This window comes from Gobio gobio, assembly GCF_949357685.1.
Source record: "Gobio gobio genome assembly, chromosome: 16".
NCBI lineage: Eukaryota > Metazoa > Chordata > Actinopteri > Cypriniformes > Gobionidae > Gobio > Gobio gobio.
In genome coordinates this window covers 3,741,704-3,757,791 of record NC_137109.1, presented here as the reverse complement: position 1 = coordinate 3,757,791, position 16,088 = coordinate 3,741,704, and the positions used below count along the sequence as shown (strand labels likewise).

At 39.3% G+C, this 16,088-nt stretch overlaps 1 protein-coding gene across 1 annotated transcript in view; it reads right to left on the bottom strand.

The window, feature by feature from the left end:
* polr1a (RNA polymerase I subunit A) overlaps nucleotides 1-16,088 on the bottom strand; it is a 62,664-nt gene that overhangs the window by 13,487 nt on the left and 33,089 nt on the right. Inside the window, exons 18-31 of the mRNA XM_079838933.1 lie at nucleotides 15,880-16,038; nucleotides 14,614-14,712; nucleotides 14,278-14,430; nucleotides 12,260-12,342; nucleotides 12,012-12,177; nucleotides 11,711-11,932; nucleotides 11,187-11,401; nucleotides 7,762-7,929; nucleotides 7,546-7,681; nucleotides 7,306-7,466; nucleotides 5,215-5,335; nucleotides 5,018-5,125; nucleotides 3,545-3,787; nucleotides 51-251 (exon numbers count right to left, since the gene is read on the bottom strand). Of these exons, the coding sequence (XP_079695059.1) occupies nucleotides 51-251; nucleotides 3,545-3,787; nucleotides 5,018-5,125; nucleotides 5,215-5,335; nucleotides 7,306-7,466; nucleotides 7,546-7,681; nucleotides 7,762-7,929; nucleotides 11,187-11,401; nucleotides 11,711-11,932; nucleotides 12,012-12,177; nucleotides 12,260-12,342; nucleotides 14,278-14,430; nucleotides 14,614-14,712; nucleotides 15,880-16,038 (2,235 nt within the window). The remainder of the gene's footprint in view (nucleotides 1-50; nucleotides 252-3,544; nucleotides 3,788-5,017; nucleotides 5,126-5,214; nucleotides 5,336-7,305; nucleotides 7,467-7,545; nucleotides 7,682-7,761; nucleotides 7,930-11,186; nucleotides 11,402-11,710; nucleotides 11,933-12,011; nucleotides 12,178-12,259; nucleotides 12,343-14,277; nucleotides 14,431-14,613; nucleotides 14,713-15,879; nucleotides 16,039-16,088) is intronic.

Genomic DNA, 16,088 nt, shown 5'->3' with positions numbered 1-16,088 from the left:
TATATTTACAAAAAAAATCCGGACAACCAAATTGTTTTAATTGGACTCACGTCGCCGTGGTTGAACATCTCCTGCATGTTGATGCCCTCAGTGTTGAGCACCAGCTCTTTGTGGCCCTGCCTCGTGGTGGCCTCGTTCAGCAGGCAGCGCGAGATCCCCTTGGTCTCCATGATGACGGCGCTCTGAGCCTGCTTCACCACCACTGACGTGAGGTCAAAGTGCACTTTAGTGACGGGCAGGACCAGGGTCAGCTGAGAAACACAAGCACAGGGCATTCTCAACACACCCATACAAACACTGACATTCACGACAAATATGAGTCTAAAACATGTTAGCAAAATTATCATTCATGTAAGCAAAGGGTTAAAACATGCTAACAAAGTGATAAAACTAGCCAATTCATGCCAGCAAAATGTGAATTTATGTTATCAAAGTATTAAATCATGTGAACAATGTGGTTAAACATGCTAGAAAATGCTAATTGAAGTTAGCAATGTGTTCAAACATGCCAATTCATGCTAGAAATGCGTTAAAACATGCTAATTCATGTTAGCAGCATGCTGAAACATGCCAAGTAATGTTAGCCAAGTATTAAAACTGGCTAATTCATGCTAGCAAAATGTAAATTTCTTAAAGTGTTAAATCATGCTAGAAATGTGATAAAACAGCTAGCTAATGCTTATTAATGTTAACAATGTGGTAGAAATGCTTGCAAAATGATAATGCATATTAGCAAAGTGTTCAAACCTGCTAATTAATGCTAGTAAAATGTTAATGTATGTTAAATTTTTTTTTAGCAAATGCTCATTTTGCCAGCATGAATTATCCAGTTTTAACACTTTGCTTGCATTAATAACATGTTGTTAACATTATTTAACACTTTGCTAATATGAATTAGCATTTTGTTAGAATTGTTATCCCTTTACTAACATGAATTAGCATGTTGCTAACAATTTTAACCTGTTGTTAACATTTTTCAGCATTCTGCTACATGAATTAGCATTTTGCTAGTATGTTTTAACGCATTTCTAGCATGAATTAGCATGTTTGAACACATTGCTTGCATTAATAACATGTTGTTAGCATTACTTAACACTTTGCTAATATGAAGTAGCATTTTGTTATAATTGTTATCCCTTTACTAACACGAATTAGCATGTTGCTAACAATTTTAACCTGTTGTTAACATTTTTCAGCATTCTGCTACATTAATTAGCATTTTGCTAGCATGTTTTAACGCATTTCTAGCGTGAATTAGCATGTTTGAACACATTGCTACGCACTAAAACATGCTAGCAAAATGCCAGTTCATGTTAGCAGCATGCTGAAAAATGCCAAGTAATGTTAGCAAAGTGTAAAAAATGCTAACAAAATGCTATTCATGCTAGAAAAACGTTAATTTGTTAACAATGTGTTAAATCATGCTAGAAATGTGGTAAAACAGCTAGCAAATGCTAATTAATGTTAGCAGTGTTAAAAGATGCCAGCAAAATGATCAATCATGTTATCAATATGGCTAAATTGATGCAAGCAATTGATGCTAGCAACAGGTTAAACATGTTAGCAAACATGCTATTTCATGTTAGTAATGTGTTAAAAATGCTAACAAAATGCTGATTCATATTAGCAAAGTGTTAAATAATGCTAACAACATGTTATTAATGGTAGCAAAGTGTTAAAACTGGCTAATTCATGCTAGCAAAATGCTAATTTCTTAAAGTGTTAAATCATGCTAGAAATGTGATAAAACAGCTAACAAAAGCTTAATAATGTCAAAGTGTTAAATAGCAATGTCAAATAGCAAAGTGTAAAAAACCTGATAAATAATGCTAGCAAAATGTTAATTTATATTATCAAAGTGCTAGCAAATGCTAAGAGATGTTACCAATGTGCTCAAACATGTTAATTCATGCTAGAAATGTGCTAAAACATGCTAACAAAACATGCTAATTAATGTTAGCATGCTGAAAAATGTCAAGTAATGCTAACAAAGTGTAAACAATGCTAACAACATGTTATTAATGCAAGCAAAGTGTTAACTCATGCTAGAAATGTGATAAAACAGCAAGCTAATGCTAATTAATGTTAACAATGTGCTAGAAATGCTTGCAAAAAGCTAATACATATTAGCAAAGTGTTCAAACCTGCTAAATCCTGTTAGCAAAATGTTAATGTATGTTAGCAAAGAGCTAGCAAACGATAATAGATGTTAACAATGTGCGCAAACATGCTAATTCATGCTAGAAATGCGCTAAAACATGCTAGCAAAATGCTAATTCATGTTAGAAGAATGCTGAAACATGCCAAGTAATGGCAACAAAGTGTTAAAACTGGCTAATTAATGCTAGCAAAATGTTAATTTCCTAAAAGTGTTAAATCATGCTAGAAATGTAATGAAACAGCTAGCTAATGCTAATTAATGTTAACAAGGTGCTAGAAATGCTCACAAGATGTTAATACATATTAGCAAAGTGTTAAAACCTGATAAATCATGCTGGCAAAATGTTAATTTATATTAGCAAAGTGCTAGCAAATGCTAATAGATGTTACCAATGTGCTCAAACATGTTAATTCACGCTAGAAATGCGCTATACAAGCTAACAAAAATGCTAATTCATGTTAGCAGAATGCTGAAACATGCCAAGTAATGTTGGCTAAGTGTTAAAACATGCTTACAACATGCTAATTAATGCTAGCAGTGATCTAAAAACATGCTACCAACATGCTAATTCATGCTAGCAGTGATCTCAAACATGCTACCAACATGCTAATTCATGCTAGCAGTGAGTTCAAACATGCTACCAACATGCTAATTCATGTTAAAACATGGAAGCAACATGCTGATTAATGTTAGCAGTGTCTAATCCATGCTAGCAGTGATTTCAAACATGCTACCACCATGCTAATTAATGCTAGCAGTGATCTCAGACATGCTACCAACATGTTAAAACATGCTAGCAACATGCTGATTAATGCTAGAAGTGTTAAAACATGCTAATTAATGCTAGCAGTGATCTCAAACATGCTACCAACATGCTAATTCATTCTAGCAATGCGCCAAAACATGTTAGCAACATGCTAATTAATGCTAGCAAAGTGATAAATGATGTTACCAATGTGATAAAATTTGCCAATTCATGTTAGCAACGTGTTAAAGAAAACCTTCTCAGGGTAAAACCTTTAAAGGGATCCCATGGTGTCAAGACTTGTATGGCTTAATATAACATAAAGGATGTCTCTTACTGAAATATGTAGTAGAAAACCCATGAAAGATCCACGTTATTTAAAAAATCCATTATACCATTTTGATATCGTTCTAGGTTGATGACGTAGAATGGTTGCACTCGGCAATCAACTGGCTCTACCCATAGCTATTTTTACCACAACACACCTCGAAAAATGTTTTCAGAGTTAAACAAAACCAATCAATTGCTTTGTAATTGCTTAGTTATTTGACACTTTCAGACCTGGCTTTGTCAAGCTGACCTCGAGTGTTTCTAATGGTTTCCGTGTGTCTCTAGCTCAAGCCATCACCCGTACACACCTCACACCACAGCCCGTCACTGGTGTCGTATTTGTATTCCTCCACGGCGGAGCTCAGCTGAAGCACGCTGTTGATCCTCAGGGTCTCCTGGGAAGATGTCTGAGGCTGCTCGGAGCTGTCCGGACTCTCTCTGGACCCTTCCTCAGAGACCTCCTGAGGCCCCGCCTCTTCCTGTCCGTCCTCGGCCACGCCCTCCGGCTCCGGATCCCCGGCCTCCTCACCCTCCTCGCTCTCATAGTCCACCTGAGGGTCACACACACACACAGATGTGACGTGTTGGTAGGGCTGTAACCATTTGGCCAAAAATAAAAAACCTCGATTACGATTAATGAACGATTATTTTGCTTTTTGTTTTTGTTTTTTTTGCCCTCATAAAGTTTTTCAGTAAGTTCACTGATAAGGTTTGTACTGTAAATATTTTCTACTATTAAAGGTGGATTTTTTTTTCCTAATGAAAGTGCATTTCTTTGTGATTTTAAAATACTTGAAGGAAACGATTGACTTTCAGCAGTTATTGTCTATAGGGCAGATTTCTGCTTGTTGTACATCAGATACAGATACACTAACACAGTAGGCCTACATTACATTTATTAGAATGCATTCATGAGAGAGTGAGTGTGTGTGTGTGTGTGTGTGTGTGTGTGTGTGTGTGTGTGTGTGTGTGTGTGTGTGTGTGTGTGAATTACTCATACCGTCTCTATTCATTATGAAGCTGTGGTTTGTACTTACTGCAAAGGTATTAAAATGTATGCCTATAACGGTTGAGTTTCTGAGCTACTTTAGTGACTTCACTTTAGTCACAGCTTCTGTCTGAGTGTTCGTTTGTCACAATATATCAGGCATTAGTTCAACATAACACATCTGATGGCCGAAACTCGCTTTAATGTTCAAACTGGAAGGTCTTAGACCACATACAAATGACAAAGCTTTGTGAGGACGCAGGTGAAAGATCTGCCTTCAGGGCGCGCGCGTTTTCAGAGACGCGACACGGCTCGGCTCTGTGTCACTGAAAGAAGCTGAGCACTGAACGCTTTCCGTATTATTGTTTTTGAATAGTTCACAATCGCTTTAAATGTTGAGACTGGCAAGCCTTTAAACACATTTACTTGACAAACTTTATGAGCACGAAAGTGAAAGCGGCTTCGTGGCTTGCGCGCGCCGTCTGTGTGTGTCAGCGCGTAGGCTATAAGAACAGCAATTAACTGACCTGTACAAACTGTGTAAAACATGCAGCTACTATAGTGATTCTGGGCATCTATAAGCACAGATAACTGCTCCTGCATCTCTCTGAGTCTGTAAACTGCACTTGATGTGACTGACGGCGCGGAGTCACGTGAAAACCCAAATAACCCACATGGGAAAAATACGTTGGTTAGAGGTTCTGAATGTCGGTTTCGGTTATTTTTCGATTAATCGTACAGCCCTACAGTCCCGGAAGAAACCAGGCAGTCCAGAAACACTGATATCTCGCACCTCCTCCTCTTGCTTATCTTTCCTCCTGGAATCTGTGGCATCCGCATCCCCTTCATTCGCCACGTCATCCACAATCAGGTTTTCCTCCGCATCCTCGCCGCCCTCGCCCTGTGGAGAAGCAGGCATGCTGAGGTCATGACCCCGTGATGAGCGACCGCAGCACGTGTGTGTGTGTGTGGGTCAGGTGTGACCTGTACCTGTCTGGCCTCGCCGCCTGCATCCGCATCGCTCGCCGTGGCCCTGCGCGTGTCCACCACAGCGATCGCCGCCAGTTTCGTGCTCAGCTTCTTAATGGCCTCCAAAAACAGCCGGAAGAATCTGTAGAGGACAAACAAGCCCGTGAGACGCCTGGGAGATCATCTGCAGTGAGACGGCAGGAAGCACTGTTCATTGTGACAGCATATTTTGATTTAGTTTTAGTCGACTAAATATCATAAGATTTTAAATCTACAGTAGATTTATTCTCCTAAAATCTAATAAGTTTAGTTCAATTGTAATACATTAAGCATTTAAGCGTTACATAACCGACTGTCACTTGAACTGACATTTTAACATCATTTTGTTTTTGACATTAAAATACACGAAAGAGCTCAATTCACTTTTTTGTTTGTTTTTTAAAAACATCTATATAGTTTTTATAACTTTTTATTTGTTTTAGTCAGTAGGCCATATCAGGTTAAGCTAAAGCTTCAAATAAGTTTGTTTAATTTCAGTTAACATTTATTTACAGGGTTCCCACTCTTTTTCAGCAGCCATTTTCCAGTACTTTTCCAGGACATTTTCAATTTTACTACGGCGGGAATAAAAGACAAGGATCATGCCAAATATTGCTTTCTAAGTCTTTAAAAGCCGTACTGTTTATTACCATTACTTAACAATCCAGCATTTTTCAACATGAGCTCTTCATCATACATTATGACTATGGAAGCTTGTTTACACCACAGAATAAGAAAAGGTAATTGTGACTTTTTATCTCGCTATTCTGACTTTCTCGCAATTGCGAGTTTACATATTTGTGATATAAACGCAAAAATTGTTGCAATTCTTTTTTCCTCAGAATTTGACTTTATAACTTGCAATTGCAGTTTAGATCTCACAATTCTGAGAAAAGAAGTCAGAAGTGCAAGATATAAACTCGCAACTGCACAAAAAAGTCAACTGTGAAGAAAAGACTTGCGAGTTTATATCACGCAATTCTGACTATATCTTGCAATTCTGACTTTATAACACACAAATGTGACTTTATATCAAAATGATGTGATTAGGTAGCAGCTCACGAGTTAACATTCACTGCATACATTTGAGCAGTTATAGCATTAGCATTAGCTAACGGCTGCAAGTGGCAACACAAGACTAAACATCATTATTCAAATACTACTCACACGTATCAAACTCTTTTTCCTGAACATGTGCTTTCTGCAACTAGCGCTGATCGTTTGGGCCAGCGATAAACTCTTTATACTCAACTAAAGAAATAACTTTTTTTTTTAAAGAATTTTCCCAGACAACAACAAGATTTTCCAGGACATTTTACATTGTCTCTAATTTTCCATGTGTTTTCCAGGTCTGGAAAATTTGTCATCAATTTTCCAGGTTTTCCAGGACGAGTGGGAATGAAGATTGTTTTAATGGTTTTAGTGAACTATTATAACCCTGATACTTTATTGAATATGTGTCTAATACTGGTCTTTCCTCCTGACTATGAATTAAATGGGGATTAAATTAAACACAGTTTATTGTGTAACCAAAAGCGAATATATAATGCGTCACTTTTAATTATAAACAAGTTGGAAATACACCAGGACTCTTATTTTGAAATGTCTGCTCCTCTATTGCAGTTGCAGGAGCTCATTCAAGTTCAGGAGATCAAATCTGCATTGTTACAACCGTCTAAAACACATTACTATATAAACATGGTAAAGTGAACAGTGTCATTATTCATCAGCATTAGTTGATAAACACTGGTCTGGCATAAATGTGTGTTATTGATTGAGCCGCTCTGGAGCTGGATTGGGGATGAGCCGTGTTTTCCAGAGGTTAGATCAGCATCTGTGACACAGATCATCAGTTCTGACCCCATCTCTGCCCTAATCCTCCCTCACTAACATTTCTCTCGCTTTTATTTGTTGACGAAAATCACAGTTGATTTTCCTCATAGTTTTTGGCGTCCAACACTAGTTTTTATTTAGTTATCGTCTCGTTTTCGTCAAGTGAAAAATGTTTGTTGATGAAAATTATGACGAAAATGATTCGTCAACGAAATGAACCCTGGCAGGAAGTGAGCCCACCTCTGCTCCATGAAGTGCAGGATCTCGCTGGGGGTCAGCAGCTTGTCTTGCTGGTACAGCTCCGGCGGCAGGAAGTGGAACGTGAGTTTGAAGACTCGTGATTTCTGGCCTTGTTTACTCGCCATGCGGAACGTCTCGACCACATCCACCTTGTGAAGCACCTGTGAAGAGCAAGAGCAAATGAGGACTTCCTTCAAAAGGTGGCACATGTGAACATACATGACCGTGAAGGAGATCTACCTCTGATAGGCACACGCGTGTGATCTTCTTCCGCAGGGTCTTGGCGCGCTTCAAGGCTTTCTTGCCGGGCAGAACGGGAATGCTCATCATGGGGGTTTTGATCTTGGAGCTGGCGATCATGAGGATTTCTCTTAATCTGTGGAAGAGGAGTTCACGGTGAGAGATCATAATGACAGCTGGTTTTCTCCTGGAGGATGGTGTGACGTGAGGTCTGACCTCGGGATGCCCAGGGTGACGTTCATCTCTCCCCTGCCGGCGAAGTGGAAGGTGTTGAGGGTCATTTGTGTGGAGGGCTCGCCGATACTCTGAGCCGCCAGCAGACCCACGGCCTCTCCAGGGTCACACAGAGCCCGCTGCCACTTCAGCTGCAGGAGGTGCCTCATTCTGGCCACACACACACACACACACACACACACACACACACACACACACACACACACACACACACACACACACACACACACACACACACACACACACACACACACACACACACACACACACACACACACACACACACACACACACACACACACACACACACACACACACACACACACACACACACACACACACACACACACACACACACACACACACACACACACACACACACACACACACACACACAATGATTAGGGTTGCGTATCGAGAACCGGTGATCTTATAAGAAACGCGCATTTCGATTCAGCTTCTGTGTACGTATTTTATTGTGATTTTTAAACTGCAGACACACACACACACACACACACACACACACGTGCGCACAGAACGGCTTCTCATAGTGAATGAGTTCTCTTCCTCGTCTTTTTGCACAGCACGCAATGGACAAATACACACACACAAAAAAACAAAAAAAAACTAACTAGTGCTGGGCAAATTAACACGTTAACGCGGATGATTAATGTTTTCAGTTTAACACATTAAAAAAAATGTACGCAGTTAACGCAGCATATTTTTTCCCTACTATGTTAGTCAATGGTTGCTCTCTCTGCTTTGTCACAAAAGTTATTTAAAATGTCATCTTTTGTGTTCAGCAGAACAAAGAAACCCTTACAGGTTTGGAACAATTTGAGGGTGAGTAAATGATGACAGAATTTTAATTTTTGGGTGAACTGTCCCTTTAATGTCATTAATGTTCATCAAAGAACAAAGGGAACAGCTTTAATGATGATTAATCTAGATTTCATTTATTATTTATGCAGTTAAGAAAGGTGTTTGATAACTATTACATTTCTGTATATGTCTAACAGGGAAGGCCATGGGTAAAAATAACATTTATTATAATGGTGTTATGTAAAAATTGTTTTAAGAACAAAAGTAGTTTTTTTAAAGCCTAATAAACGTTGAAATTGGCAGCTTTCAGTTATACTGTAATGTTGAATCTATCATTAATGTTTCATAGAGACATTAGTGTCAGTGATACTGGCCTTCATTCATAAAAACATGACAACACACATGTAAAATATGCTGTCTTTAAATTGTTTCTACATTAAATTGGAGAGTAACTGAAATTATTACAATATCAAAATATTAAAAACTTGCGATTAATTACAGAAATCAATGCGTTTAATCGTGATTAATTACAGAAAATAATGCGTTTAATCGTGATTAATTACGGAAAACAATGTGATTAATCGCGATTGATTAAATAAACTGCAATTATTTACAGAAATTTATGCGATTAATCACGATTAATTACATGAAAATGCGATTAATCACACTTAATTACAGAAAACAATGCAAGTAATTAGTAAAAAAAAAAGAACTATTCCCAGCACTAAAAAAACCCACAGTCAGTTAAGTCACTGACGGCAGATTGTCTTGATGCCGTCTCTATGATAATGTTAATCAAACAACAAAAGACGCGCACTGTTTTCTGTGCTGCACACACACACACACCACGAGCACAGAACGGCTTCTCATGGTGAATGAATGGTGTGCGATAATGAGTTCTTCCTCGTCTTTTTGCACATGCGAATGGACAAATACACACAAAAATATCAAAATACTCTCGTAAACACAGTCGGTTATGTCGTTGAAGGCAGATTTTCTTGATGCCGTCTCTATGATAACATTAATCAAACAATAAAAGACAAGAACATTTATTTGCTGTTCTAGACAGAATCACTTTTAACTATATTTCAGTCCCTCCAGAAAAACGCGATTATGCGATCGCGTGATTTAACGCATAATCAGACAAAGTCCGCATATTCATGCGGGGGCCGCATTTTTTCAAATACGCCGCACTTTCGCCGCATAAATTAACTATTTCCGCGTCCAAAATATGCGGGGCTATCATGATTTCATAATCCCCGCATTTTCGTTGCAAAAAAAGTCATATATATTAGCAGAAAGTTGAAAAAATTTCGTTTACTTCACACAAGAGCCGCCATTTCCGCCTATTGCCATGGGAACGTTTTGAAGTGACGTGATTACCCGACGCGAACGTCATCGAAAAGCTTCAAACCCCGTGGAGAAACCATAGATATCGCTGAAACCATGATGAAGCACAAACTCCCATTGGCCAACAAAAATAACAGCAAAAGAGCAAAGCAGTTTCCCTGTGTGCTGACTGATTTCAAAACACAGCATATGAAGCTTTGAAGCATTATGAATCAATGAGTCGATTCAGCGGTTTGAAGCGTTATGAATCAATGAGTTGATTCAGCGGTTTGAAGCGTTATGAATCAATGAGTCGATTCAGCGGGTTGGATCGCCAAAGTCACGTATTTCAGCAGTTTGACACGCGATCCGAGTCATGAATCGACTCGATGATTCATAGCATCATGATGCTGTGTTTTGAAATCAGTCATCACTATATAAGTCGTTATTTAGTTTTTTTTGCACACACACACTAACCCTTTAAGAGATTGCACTTTGTGCATTGGAAGCACTCAACTGTCTGTTTTGTATAGCGACATCTGTAAAACAGGAAGTTATTTATTAATTTTTTCAGAAGTTGTAGCATATTCCTTTTGTAAAGCTACAGAACTTGATTGACTAAATGTTTTGTAAATTTGAGCCATTATTAAGGTCTTCAATAAAACAAGATGAGAACTTAAATATTCCAGCACTTTCTGTGATGTAGTGCTTTTTTTCTCTTTCTCATCAAACTGCAGTTTTTGCAAGTTCCCGCAATTTTATCGCATAAAATTGCATAAATATCCCGCATTTTTCATTGCATTTTTTAAGAAAACGTACCGCATAATCAAGGATTTTTGCCCGCAACAATCACAAAAAAAAGCCGCATTTTTCTGGAAGGACTGATATTTGTAATGTATAGCCTATATTTGATCAATAAAGTGCAGTTATTTTACATTTAATTACAGTTTCTGTACCTGAAATGTTTATTTCAATCATCTTTGTTCAGTTGTATTTATTTGTGCAACTGCTAATTTGTTATTTTTAAATTACTGAGTGTTTACTGGTCTTTAATAATGCTCAAAATTTATATTAGGCTCTTTTTTTTGCTAGGGTAGGCTATTTTTAAACCATAAAAATGATAAACGTCTAATAGCCTGTGGAGTTACAGATAACAGTAATCAAGGCAATAGTAGCATGCTTTACTACACAACCACTGTCCTAGAAGTCTAGAAATGGCCCTTTATTCCAGATATAATAATGTCTGATGTTCTTACCGATCCGCGTCGACGCTTTCTGAAGACGTCTGAAACTCCTGCTTGATGTTGAACTGGTCCAGGTAGGTCTCAACAATGGAGTCGAATGTCTCAGACACCGAGCCGAAGCAGATGTCCGGCCGGTACACCGACAGACACGGGTCCGGACAGCCAAACGTCTTCTTCAAATACCTCCTCCGGCCAGAATCCTCCAGAGCTCTCCACCTCTCCATGAGCTAAACACAAGAAACCTCACGCTCATGAGGGCACCAGCAGGCCACCGTAGACACGGAGGGCGACGAGCCCCCCCAAATAATTAGAAATCTTGTGTCAGAATAACTTCATCTGTTCTCTGATGAAGCCACCTGTCACTCACACGAGATCCACCAATAGCAAACCACCACCATCCAATCAATTCCCCACAGACACACTCAAGCCCCGCCCTACATTTGTTCTTGTTTGAGAAGCGTTTCGCTCAGATATACGGCACAATAGAGGAGAAACTACGTCACAGGACGCCATGGTAAACGAAACGTCTTCAGTACCTGCAGAGAGGCTGCCTCCCTCCCATTGACCAGCTCCAGGCCCTCGATGTGAGACTTTAACTTGCTCAGTTTCTTCTGCGAGTAGAGCAGGAAGGCACCGCCTCTGGGGGAAACACACCCATGTTTGGCTTTCCATCTCTTAATGGCTTTAAAGTGATTAAACGTGGCCTGTGGGTCCATTTTAGCCAGGACTTCATCCAAGCACTTGGACTTTCTGATAACCTAGAAAATAAAGCATCATGTAAACTGTTAAACGTTGCCTTCCTTCAGTGTATGAGCAGAAACACGTCCACGAAGTCACCTCGTAGTTGTCTTTGATGAAATGGAACTGCCGCGGCTGCAGGAACTGGGTCTTGGGGACGTCTAGCCCATCTTCTCCGTAAAGAAACTGGACCACACTTCCATCACTGTCCCGCACAGTCAGATCATACTGGACCACCAGACCTTCCAGATGCTTGATCACACACCTGAAACACACCACCAGTTCATATCTCCTGACAGAGCAGTGTATGATGACCAGAACAGAAGCTCAGTCAGAGCCAGATCTACCTCTGCAGATAACCTGATCGACTGGTTTTGACAGCAGTGTCCACGAGACCTTCACGGCCAGCCATGCAATGGAAAAAGAACTCCTGAAAATACAAAGAAAGACTGCACTTACATTTACACAGTGACTATCAGTCTAAAAACAAGATTTAATGTAGCTTATGGCCTTAGTCAGTTCTGTTCGTCTTGGTGCAAAGATCATCTGAGCCAATTTTGGACAAGATTTGTAAGAGTAACACATTTTTTACAAGCAAACTGATGGAAAATGACAAATAAGATATCGTTGGAATCGGCATAAACCAATATAATGACAAAACAAATGTTTTCAAAAGTTATAAGATTATAAAAAAACGTGCATCTCTGGAACACTAGGTGGCGCTGTGTTCAAACGTCTCAGGTAACTTCAGGACATGCTGTCCGTGATCCCTACCAAATTTTGTGCAGATTTGTCAAATTGTTCAAAAGATAAATTCGCAATTTATGCCAAATTTCCGATCCTGGCAAAATCGGTATTCCCGGATTCGTGATGACCCAAAATCATGATTTTCTGACAAACACTTCAAAAGTTATGGACAAAAATAGCAATTTTTTGGGGATCTCATGACCTGTAGATGGTGCCGTCCCAAAATTTCACATGTACCCGTACCGAGTTTCATTTCAACAGATCAAAGTTTGGCTGATACAGCATTGAATCAAATTTTGGGGCAATATCATTCAATAACTTTTAAACAAAAAGATATATACAAATTCTGTTCAGTCATTCCTGTGTGGCTCGGTCCAGTGATCATCTGAGCCAATTTTGGTAAGAATAGGGCAACATTTTTATAATCTAGTACATTTTATCCATCAAAGGTTTCAAAAGTTATAACCATTTGAATAGTGAATATTTGAACTGGTGGTGGCGCTATGGAGTTGGTCAGATTACAATTCAATACAACCACTACAAGTGTGCCAATTTTCATTATTTTCATATGCACCGCTCATAGGGCTGCCATAGACTCCCATTGGCCAGGAACCTTTGGTACTTGGCCCCTAATTAGGGTTAAAGGATTAGTTCACTTTTAAATAAACTTTTGCTGATAATTTACTCTCCCCCATGTCATCCAAGATGTCCATGTCTTTCCTTCTGCAGTCGAAAAGAAATTAAGATTTTTGATAAAAACATTCCAGGATTGTTCTCCATGTAATGGACTTCAATGGGCCCCAAACGGTTCAAATGACAGTTTCAGTGCAGCTTCAAAGGGCTTTAAACGACACCAGATGATGAATAAGGGTCTGATCTAGACAAACCATCAGTTTCTGAGAGAAACCCAGCAGTATTTATGCTATTATTTTACCTCTTATCAGATGAACATGATCATCTCTGAGCTCCGCCATAACTTCCGCTAAGTGAGGTCAAAATACGACCGTGATCATAGATGTATCAATCATAGACGCCTCATTCTACTGATCCGTCCAAGCACTAATGAGGCATCTACGTATACATCTATGATCACGGTCGTATTTTGACCTCACTCAGCGGAAGTTATGGCGGAGCTCAGAGACGATCATGTTCATCTGATAAGAGGTAAAATAATAGCATAAATACTGCTGGGTTTCTCTCAGAAACTGATGGTTTGTCTAGATCAGACCCTTATTCATCATCTGGTGTCGTTTAAAGCCCTTTGAAGCTGCACTGAAACTGTCATTTGAACCGTTTGGAGCCCATTGAAGTCCATTATATGGAGAACAATCCTGGAATGTTTTCATCAAAAACCTTCATTTCTTTTCGACTGCAGAAAGAAAGACATGGACATCTTGGATGACATGGGGGAGAGTAAATGATCAGCAAAAGTTTATTTAAAAGTGAACTAATCCTTTAAGGATGTTGAACAAACCCTTTAGAGCAACTGTGACCATTAACAAAACTGGGCTGTGTTTCCCAAAAGCATCATAAGCCTAAGTTGATCGCAGAGACCATTGGCTTACAATGCTTTTGGGAAACGCAGCCCCAGTGCATTCACAATCCAGTTTGGACGTACTTGAGGTTTGATCCCCGTCAAGAACCTGCCCGTCACGAATCCTCCAGAGCGCGGCTGTGGTTCATAGGGCTGAAAGCAGGGCAGGGACTTCCCAGAAGGCATCAGTGGCGGCCGGCGGCCCTCCAGCTCAATCTGACCCAGTAAACAGGAGATCTGCACATACACAGGACGATCCCATGAATGACATCTGCTCTAACCTCAACGCCAATCAGAGATCAAACAAGCAATCTGCAGAGACTTGAAATGGTTTTGATTGATATGGTTTATACTGGTGGTTGTTTAGGACTGTCTAAAGATGCTCAGGAATGAAGAAGCTGCTGTGTTCAGACACTTCACCTGCATAGTGTTAACAGTGGAGCCCTTGGCTCCGGACTGCACCATCAGCTGGAGGTTGTTTTCTGGGAAGGAGCGATGGAGACCCAGCGGCATGCACACCTGACAACACATCACATGACAGGAAACCCGTTAAATAAGACCAAAGCGAGAGTACATAGAGGACATTACCACACGAGCGGTGTGTTATTAACATTGTTCATTTCGTTGATGCATAATTTTCGTCAACAACCTTTTTTCACTGACGAAAACGAGACGATAACTAAATAAAAACTAGTGTTGGATGACAAAAACTATGAGGAAAATCAACTGTGATTTTCGTCAACAAATAAAAGCGAGAGAAATGTTAGTGAGGGAGGATTAGGGAAGAGATGGGGTCAGAACTGATGACCTGTGTCACAGATGCTGATCTAACCTCTGGAAAACACGGCTCATCCCCAATCCAGCTCCAGAGCGGCTCAATCAATAACACACATTTATGCCAGACCAGTGTTTATCAACTAATGCTGATGAATAATCACACTGTTCACTTTACCATGTTTATATAGTATGTGTTTTAGACGGTTGTAACAATGCAGATTTGATCTCCTGAACTTGAATGAGCTCCTGCAACTGCAATAGAGGCGCAGACATTTCAAAATAAGAGTCCCGGTGTATTTCCAGCTTGTTTATAATTAAAAGTCACGCATTATATATTCGTTTTTGGTTACACAATAAACTGTTTTAATTTAATCCCCATTTAATTCATAGTCAGGAGGAAAGACCAGTATTAGACACATATTCAATAAAGTATCAGGGTTATAATAGTTCACTAAAACCATTAAAACAATCTTCATTACTTGAAATTATAAAATTAAAAAAATAAATAAACAAACTTATTTGAAGCTTTAGCTTAACATGATATACTAACTAAAACAGAAATACAAAGTTATAAAAACTATAGAGATGTTTTTAAAAACAAACAAAAAAGTGAATTGAGCTCTTTCGTGTATTTTTAATGTCAAAAACAAAATTATGCCAAAATGTCAGTTCAAGTGTCAGTCGGTTATGTAACGCTTAAATGCTTAATGTATTACAATTGAACTAAACTCATTAGATTTTAGGGAGACTAAAACTACTGTAGATTTAAAATCTTATGACTAAAACTAGACTAAAACAATTCAGGTGACTAAAATATGACTAAAACGAAATGGCATTTTAGTCAAAAGACTATGACTAAAACTAAATCAAAATATGCTGTCAAAATGAACACTGGTTATTAATGTGCACCTTGTTGATGTTGTTGTTGACCTGATTGACCTCCTCTTTGAACTTCAGGTCCACCATGTTGAAGTCTCTGGGGTCAGGGTTCAGATGAGCGTCCTGCCAGCGCTCTCTGGCTTCAGCGTCACTGGCGGACGCAGGCAGATTAAACGCCGCCCGAAGAGCCTGTTTAACACACGGCCGTCAATCAATCTGAACCTCTGTGAACTGGCTAT